The sequence below is a fragment of the Crocodylus siamensis genome, chromosome 8 (genome assembly GCF_052110815.1).
Source record: "Crocodylus siamensis isolate JL-2025a chromosome 8, ASM5211081v1, whole genome shotgun sequence".
Classification (NCBI taxonomy): Eukaryota; Metazoa; Chordata; order Crocodylia; family Crocodylidae; genus Crocodylus; species Crocodylus siamensis.
This window is the reverse complement of record NC_143402.1, coordinates 38,650,205-38,659,137: the sequence shown is the minus strand read 5'-3', so window position 1 is coordinate 38,659,137 and position 8,933 is coordinate 38,650,205. Positions and strand designations below refer to the sequence as shown.

The following is an 8,933-nucleotide window of genomic DNA, read 5'->3' as shown; positions in this document are numbered from 1 at the left end:
ATTTACAGTTGCCCTTTAATGGAGAGATCTGTTGTCCTCTAACTTCTTCAAAAAACAATTGAGACCACAAATAATGATTTAAATGCTACTCAGTGTTTTGATCCTCTCCCCCCATCCTTTTGTTTTTAAACTGTGTTAGTTAAAAAACAACAGCAAAATTCATTAGTGAGGAGTGGCATGGCTGGGAGCCAGATTCATCTCAGCACTTATCCTGTGAAAGCCGTGGAAGCTCTTAGCCAAGAACTAACCTACTTACTGAGTGTTAGCTCATTTGTACTTGCTAATACTATCTGGCTTTCACAGGACAGCCACCTGTGAGCTGCCTCAAATCCAGAGGAGTTTCTAGGCCAGAAGGGATGGCTGAGAACATCTAGTCTGAACTCTGGTACAGGCCACAGAATTCCTTTATCTACCTAGTAACCTGTGGTAGATCAGAGCAGTCTCTCTGACAAGCTGTCCAATCTTGATTTTAACACTTCAAATGATAGGGTCTGTCACATCCCTTGACAAACTTCCAGTGGCCTCTTATCCTCACCATTACTAATTTGCACCTTATTTCTAGAGTGAATTATTCTAATTTCAGTTCTCAGCCATTGGTTCTTGTTGAGCTTTTATGTTACATTAAAAAGCCCTCTTGTACTGGTTACCTTTTCCTTGTGTAAGTAGACCATGGTTGACTAACCTCTTAACCTCTAATGAACTGAATAAAGTGAGCCTCTCAAGTCTCTGTTTTAAATTGTATTATTCTTGGAGTTCTTTTCAAGACTGAGATTTTTGCAACTTTTTTTAAGGTTGGGACAGCAGAACTGGATGCAGCATCCTAGTAGCGGTCTGACTAGTACAAGGGATATATCACCTTGCTATACCTGCTCCACATTCCCTCCTCAGAAGACTGCTGTAGCCTTTCCTTCACAGCTAGAGTGCCTTGCTTTTGTACTCAGAGTAAAACTTTATATTTGGGGTAAGGAAGGAATTTTGGTCAGATTAGTATGGACTGTGGGGGGGTTTTGCCTTCCTCTGTAGCAGGGGACCTCTACCCAGGACCTCTTGAGCACATACTGACGACTCATAGATGTGGGACATTGGCTACCATGGTTCCCCTGCTTTACTGATGGCAGGGTAGGGTGTTAGGTCTGTGTTGTGTCAGGGTTGACAATAGCCTTATGTAGAGTTTAGATTATGGATAAATTTAGGTTATGGATTAAATTAGATTATGGATTGTATAGACTGGCTTGGATGGGGATGAGGCTGCCTCAGGCAGGCGGTAGGACTAGGACTAGATGACCTCTAGAGGTCCCTTCCAGCCATGCTTCTCTGGGATTCTGTGATTACCTGGGACCTTGCATGCAGTTGCTGTCTGTCATGACTCCTATAGGTTCTCCTTTCTCAACCAGCACTTAGATGCACACAAGAGGGGATACAGGTGGGTGAGGCAGAGATGAGCTGTGCTGGCGCAAGTTGGGGCTCAGGCTCAGGACTGGACAATTGGAGCAGCTGCATCTTAAACCCCAAATGTGGTCTGGACCTGTTTGCAGCCCTGAGCCTGCAGGATGGTGGGAGCTACACAGCCGACCCTGGGTGGTCTAAGTGGGTCCAGCCCTGTGCTCTTTCTCCGTCTTTTATTTCAAGAAGAGAAGCAAGGGCTGCAGTGGCACACCTCTGCCGGGCTGGGGAGGCCTGCAGGATGTTGGGGGCAGAAGGGAACAGGGCCCAGCTCGGGGTGGCGCGGACGGGCCCGGGCAAGGATACGGGTGGGTGGGTTTTACTCCTGGTAGAGGCGGGAGGAGCGCCCGGCTCGGGCAGCGGCGACGCCGCACCGCGCCCCCGGCAGGAGGCGGGGCGGGCCCGAGAGAGCCCAGTCTGTGCCCCGGGCAGCGCCGCCGCGGCTCCTTTAAGGGCCGGGGCAGGTGAGACGAGCGCTGCTTCCTTGCGGTGCCGGCTCCGCCCTGCTCCAGTCCTGTCCTGCCCGGCCCGGCCCGGCCCAGCCGCGGCGGCCGCAGCACCGCGGGGAGCCGGGCCCAGCTCCCAGGTACTGCGGCGGGTGCGGGCGGCGCCAGGACGAGCTCAGAGCCCGGCCGGGCCCGCCCGGCTCCCCGCGGCCGGAGCGCGAGGCCGGGGAGGCGCTTCCCGGCCGGGTCCGCTTGGCTCTTGCCTGCAGCAGGGCGCAGCTCACCTGGGTGGGAAGGAAGCGGAGCCTGGGGCGTTGCTCCTCGTTCTCGGGCTAAGGGCTGTTTGCATTTGCAAATGGCCCCTGCATCCGGCTAAGGGTTGCCACGCTGGAAAGGGGACAAGACACGGAGGCGTTGCACTTCAGTCCACTTGTCTCCTGGGATATCGAAGCTCCTGTCTTTCACCAGGGTCCCCAGAACGCGGGGATGCCCTGAGCATGGACGTGGCCAGCATGGCTGTACTTCTGGATGTGATCTACTATCCCTTTGTTTTAGCTAAAATCGTTGTGGCTGATGGATCCAGTGGGATGTCAGGAGGAGGGAAATCTAAGCGCAGAAATAATTCTGTTGTGGCACTTGGAGCCAGAGGCAGTACCCTGGGTAGGACTTGTTATTGGTGAAGTAGGGCAGGGTAGGCAGGTTAACCTGAGCTAGTAGAAAACGCTGCTGTATTTTGCTTACTGTGGTAACAGACTTGATGGTAGAGAGGCTGTACGGAGCACACTTTAGAGTCTCATTCCTGGATGTGGGACTATTTCAGAGACTTTTGAAGAAACTGCTGGAATAGGTTTCTTTAGTATACCAGCTAGTTCTTTCCTGTTCTTGGGTTTCTAGGTCTAGTCTTTTATTCTGTATGAAATGGTTTTTAGTTTTGGTCCATATTAATAGAACAAGGCTGTTTTAAAGAAATATGGTCAGTTTTAAAACCCCTGTTAAATTTAGCAGTCTGAATGAAGAGCACCTGATGTGTGGTTGTTTAATTTTAAATGTAGATGTTTTATTTTCTGTTTTGCATCTTATTCCATAAGAACAATAATACAATTATCCATTTTATTTTCCATTTATCACATATATTAGCACAATCATCTAAACTGTCAGAGAGTTCTTTAAAACTCGGGTAATATTTCTTGTGATTTCAGTGGGGTTTTTTAAATGATTATTTTTGTTTTAACTTGAAAATAATAGGGGAGGCAAAACTTCCAGGTTAAACTGGGTTTTTCATTCTGAACCTAGTCCCATAGAACATCTGTTGGTTTTTTGTGGGTTTTTTTGTTTTTTGTTTTTTTTTAAGAATATTACTTAGACTGAAAATGGGGTGGGGAGAAGATAGTGGCTGTTTAGTTAAAAGTCAGAGAAAATTGAACTAGAAACTTTAAGGGTACCCTAAAGGATTATGAGGCAAGGGAGTTCATAGGAGTTGATTCTTTATACACACACAATATGTAAACTGCATTTCAGAAGCTTTTGCATGGGGTACAGTAAAACTCTAACACAACAACTTAGTTTTGCTTGGTGTCCATGAGAACAGCAGTCCTCAACAGTGGGTTTACCTTTTACTTCGTGCTGTTACCAAGCCTCTGCTGTATCTCATGCTGGTCCTTTTAAAAATTAAAAAATAGAAAGAGGGGGTACTAAGTTTAATACGTCTTAAAACAAGACTTGCCTCCTGTTCCAGTGACCTCTAATTCCTGTTGTCCTGTGGAATCTCAGTGGGTCTGTAACCATAGCCATGGCTATGGTATCATTCAGGAAGCAGGAAGGTCCCTTCTGGACAGCATTGCAGACAGGCAAACTTTCTGCTGGTTGTACTTGAAAGCAATGCTCTGTGAACAGCAGGAGCTCAGTTCAGGAAGTGATTCAGTTAAGACTGACAAACATAGTGGCAGCGCTGCTTTTCAGTGTAATGGGTTGTAATGTGTGTGTACTTCAGAGCCAAAGGGAGACGGATGCTTCTAAATGCTTTTCCTGGCTTGCTCCTTCTGTGCAGTGTGTGATGTATTGTACTGCTCTGGGAAAGAAAGCAACTTGATCAGGGCAAGCTTTGTAGATAGTCTGTTATAAAGCACAAGCAACTGCTTATCACTCCTTGCTGCCTCTGCAGCTTCTGGATGGGAGATTTAAAAAAAAAAAAAAATCTGTTCCAAGTCCTGCCCATCAATGGGGCCAAAGGGAGAAACCTCATGGGCTAGAATCTACAGGCTAAAAGTACTGCTAGTTCACTAGATGCACAGTAGCTTCTTCAGGTATGGGAAGATCAGAAGCTTAGAAAGTCATGACTATCCAGGCACTTTCAAGCTGCTAGAAAGGGGAGGAGCAGCGCCAGTTCTAAAATCTATTCCATCCTATTCCTGCTCTCCCCTCCCCCCGTGCCAATGGTCCTGACAATGTTGGATGCAGGGGGCAACCTCCACCCCCCCCCAAGCCTGTTGGTGAATTGACATAACTGCCTAATGCTCCCCCAAGGGTGTGTTCAGGCACGTGCAAAGTACTGGAGTGCCAGAACACACTGATGTGCCTTGTAGGTAGCTGAGAGGGCAGCAGAGGCAGTGCCCCAGGAATGGAGGGGGAGGAGATGAAGAGCCTGATGCATGTAGCAACATGGACTTCTGTGTAGACAGACTTGCTGTGAGGTGAAGGAACTGCAGGGCCAAACCTATGATAAGTACTGGGTCAGTCTGACTGCATTTGGGGGTTTGGGGAGGGTCTCTGCTCAGACCAGTGCAGTGTGTGCTAGAGGCATGCAGCAGTGTAGCACTTGACTATATGAACTTGCTCGTTTGCTTCTAGCTTGGAGGAGGCCACCTGCTTTGAAAAAGGGCAGGCGGCTCCAGAGAAGCCATGTCAGAGGCTGTTGACCTGTCTTTCCTGTCGGACACGGAAAGGGATTTGATCCTGCAGGTCCTACAGCGGGATGAAGAGCTGCGGAAAGCTGAAGAGAGGCGGATCAGGTGAGAGCATGGAGGGGAGGCAGAACTTGTCCTTCAGTCTCCCCCTTCAGATCCTGCTCTGTTAGGTTTTGCCAACAATGGCAAGGTAGAGGGGGGTCAGGGATCATGCAACTGGGCATGATGTACTATGTGTCCACCTTCCTGGGTGAGGGTGAAGGGGTAGGCAGCACAGCCTTGCTCAAGCTGGTTTCTAAGGAAGAGGTTGTATCAACTGGTGTCATGGGGTTTTCTCTCTGAGTTTTAACTATTCCTGCCTGGCTTTTGGGCCTGAGCAGGCGGCTGAAGAATGAGCTGCTGGAGATCCGGCGCAAAGGGGCCAAGAGGAGTAGCCAGCGCTATAGCGAGCGGACCTGTGCCCGGTGCCAGCAGAGCCTGGGCCGAGTGAGCCCCAAGGCCAATACCTGTCGTGGCTGCAACCACCTGGTGTGTCGGGACTGCCGCTCCTACAGCATCAACAGCACCTGGCGTTGCAAAGTCTGCATCAAGGAGGCGTGAGTGTGAGCCTGTGAGGAGGCTGTGCTGAGCACTTCAGAATCCTGACCACTGCTGTCTCCTTGCCTATTCCCTCCCCACCAGTGGCCATCCAGACTTGTAACCCCAGTGCCACAACAGACACCACTCCTCCTCTTCCTCCTGTATGCAACAAAGTCCTCATGACTTCCTCTGTCTCTAGAACCTGCCCTTCTCCACTTCCTCTGCCAGGAGTCTTGGGTCTGTCCTATCTTGTTCCTTTCTTTCCTTGTCTTGGACTTCATAGTCCCATGTTGTCCAGACCATGCTTCTGTCCCCCACTTGCTCCTCACATGCAGGATGCAAACTTCTCCCTTCCCCTGCCTTACCCTCTATGTCTTGTTTTCCTTGTGACTGCTCCTCTCTCTCCTGTGGTTTGCCCCACAGCTGCTTCGGCTGCAGCTCCTTGGGAGAGTCTCATGCAGGTTTTGCACCCAGAATCTGCTTATTCCTGTCTCTCCATGAAAGCTGTGACTTTGGCTAACCCTGCTGGGGCTGACACTGGCTTCTTGGCTCTGGGGCAGTTGAGTCCATAAGCTGTGTTAGCTAGCATGTCAGCCCCATAAGACTGGGATCTTGTCTCTGTACTTTTGCTGCCTAAATGTTCCCTTTTGGGCTGGCAGAGTGATGGGGCAGAGTTCTGACCTTTGTGTATGGTAAGAGCAGCCTCTAACTTCCCCTTTACCCTGGCAGAGAGCTGAAGAAGGCAACTGGCGACTGGTTTTATGATCAGCGGGTCAATCGCTTTGCAAACAGGCTGGGGAGTGATGTAGTGCGATTGTCTCTTAGGCATAAACCTGCAGGTAGGTGCAGTCACACTGATGAGGGGAGAGGTCCATGTTGGAGAGCATCAGTGTGGGCTGGGTAATAGGCTGTGCAGTGTAACCCTGCAAATGACTCCTATTTTACCCTTTGAGGGCTCTCCAATTTTAAAGGTGGGGGTGGGTTCTTGTTTGGCTGTCCCTGAGTGATGATGGGTTTGGATGTGGGAGGTTTCTAGGCAGCTTTGGGGTCAGCCTGGTGTCCCTCCTTCTCTCTCAGCTAGCAAAAGGGAGACGGTGGGGCAAACGCTTCTCCAGCAGGCTGATCCCAAGAACTCCCCTGCCACCCGGCAGAAGAGTCCCCAGGACAGACGGAAGGGACGCAGGTGAGGCCATGTCTGCTCTGCAAAAGTCCCCGTTTCTCCCAACAGGGAGAAAGGGCACTCTTCAGCTCAAGAATTTGCTATGTACCTGCTTTCCCACCCTCTTGTTTCCCTGGTACCTGGGAATTGCATCCCAGCTTAGCTTGCATTCCATGTGCGTGGAGCAGTACAGTGAGATAAGAAAGGCTAGTGTCTTCAGGGAAGAGAGCCTTGACAGTAGCAGAAGGTAGCATTGGCTTTGGTTCAGGGAGGGGTGACTGATACTAGAAATAATAATAGAACCTAAGCCTTGCCAAACGCATGACTGACTGCAGAAGCTCTTTTCTTTGCTTAAAACTTGATGCGTTGGGTTGCCTTACCACTGGTATGGGAGGATGTAGTTCCAGACTTTCCTGGCCCTGATTTGTCTTCTCCAATATCTCCTCCAAGATTGGCAGAGCATTGGATTGTGGAAGGGGTACACTTTATCCATTAGTCCAGCCCTGTTCCTTCAGGCAGGCCCATCCACTAGTGTTGCCTTCCTTGGTATGTGAGATGCAGGCACAACCAGGCAACCGTAGACTCTTTTCTCTGTCACTTCTCACTGCTGTGCAGTACCTTCATACCACCCCGGTCGCAAGTGACCCTTGATCACATGGCTTGGAGCTGAACTGTGGTCTGCTGCCCCTGAAGGAATGAACTATTGGAGATGTGTTTTAGTCCAATGACTTCAGTTATGGGAGTGTATCCATAACTATAAAGTACTGTGGGTGCACTGGAAGTAGATACTGCCTTTTGGAAGCTGCCTCTGCTTCTTGATACTCACTTTCAGGGATCTCTTGGATACTGTTAAACATTAAGCTTTGTCACTGATGACTGACTTCTCTCACACCTCATCCCGCCAGGGGAGCCTTCCCAAGGGCTTTAGCAGATCTCCAAACCAGCCTAGCTTTTTGTGATCATTATGGTGGCCAATTCAAATGGATTTAATTGTATCTATTGCTTTTTAATGGTAAATCCCCTGTCTTATAAGCTGTGGCTTGAGCCTCCTTAATTTCTCTGTGGTCAGTATCTAGTGTCCTCCCCCAGATTCTGGGGAGGGAGGGAGCAGCACCAGCATGACTAATAAGGTACTGGCTGGCAGCCCAGCCCCCTCTCTTTCTGTGTCTTGGTGGAGGTTGCCTCTTGTGCTGCAGTTGAGTGATCCTCCGTGCCAGTTGACAGACATAACATGACAGTCTTGTCTCTTCAGTTTGCCTTCTGAAGCCTCGGTTCCACGAGATGCAAAGAGTGATACGGAGTCCATGGAAAACATGAGCCTGGATGGGTACAGACCTGGCTCCACTGGCATGGCTGCTAGCTCCAGGTTAGAAGATCTGGTACCTGTGCTGTAGCAGGGGAGTGCCAGTAGTCAAGCCTGAAGGTCCTTGTTAGAGGGCAATGGGACTTGTATGAGAAATAAGCTGGTGAGGTTCCAGGACCCTTGAGACTGGCTCAGAAATGTTGCCCTGGGTGGGATCGGGTATGTCCTCTTCCCAGCTCCTGGGTTGTCTCCTCTGCTGACATCTTTGTTTCTTCCCTCCACCTATTTGAATGGCAGTTTAGAGAATCCATTCAGTTTGAGGTAGGAGAGAAGCTCATTTCTTTAGAAATAGCTAGTATTGGGGTGTCTGAAAGCAAGCCATGAACCAGCCTCTGCTTCATCATCTGTCACATGTTCTTGGGACTTGGCGATGATTCCCCCTGCAGGCAGTTAACACCCCCCCCACCCCAAAAAAAAAAAAAAAAAAGACAATACAGGCTTTCCTGTGCCTAGGTCCTTCTGAGCTGGCAGCTGGTTCTGTGTCCAGAACTGGCTTGTGTCTTAGGTCCTGCAGAGCATCAAGGCACCCTGAGGGGCCTAGACTTCTAGTCTTGCTATGGGAGGAGCAAGGTGTATTCTGTGCTGTTTGCAGTAGCACTGCTGTTAGTAGCAAGTACCTTGAGTCTGGCTGTGACGCACATTGCAGCAGTAAAGCTCACTAGGTAGATAAGGGCCCTATGCTCCTTCACTTAACCTGCCCAGCATGCAACATTGAAGCATCACAGCTAAGCAGTCTCACTTGAGGGCTGTTTTCAGTGCTTTTGAGGGAGGGAAGTTCTTAGTCAATAACTTCATGGTCACTAGGCAGCATTTCCTGTCTCCCCTGGCAAGGAGCTCCCATGCTATATCTAGACAGGCCAAGATTGACTTTTCTTTGCATTGTCTGCAGGAGAAATTCTTTGGATAAAGCTGCCTCGCTCCAGGAGGGAAAGCAAACACCAGGTCCCGCAGGGTCCACTGTATCCACTTTAACAGTTCCTATTCACTCCAGAGATGCTCATCCCTCTGACTTGAAAAATGTATGCACTGTTTACTCCTGC

General features: G+C 49.6%; 1 protein-coding gene across 6 annotated transcripts in view; it reads left to right on the top strand.

Moving 5' to 3' along the window:
• Nucleotides 1-8,933, top strand: part of SYTL4 (synaptotagmin like 4) — a 29,162-nt gene that overhangs the window by 9,817 nt on the left and 10,412 nt on the right. The window contains exons 1-8 of one of the 6 annotated variants that reach the window (XM_090061278.1): nt 1,789-2,029; nt 4,472-4,579; nt 4,737-4,897; nt 5,173-5,388; nt 6,101-6,210; nt 6,449-6,554; nt 7,783-7,896; nt 8,783-8,912. In XM_090061278.1, coding sequence (XP_089917404.1) covers nt 4,788-4,897; nt 5,173-5,388; nt 6,101-6,210; nt 6,449-6,554; nt 7,783-7,896; nt 8,783-8,912 — 786 coding nt within the window. In that variant the 5' untranslated portion in view covers nt 1,789-2,029; nt 4,472-4,579; nt 4,737-4,787. Of the gene's footprint in view, nt 1-1,788; nt 2,030-2,057; nt 2,550-4,471; nt 4,619-4,736; nt 4,898-5,172; nt 5,389-6,100; nt 6,211-6,448; nt 6,555-7,782; nt 7,897-8,782; nt 8,913-8,933 lie in introns of those variants that run through there. The other 5 variants (XM_090061277.1, XM_090061276.1, XM_090061281.1 and 2 more) reach the window with 5 other exon arrangements.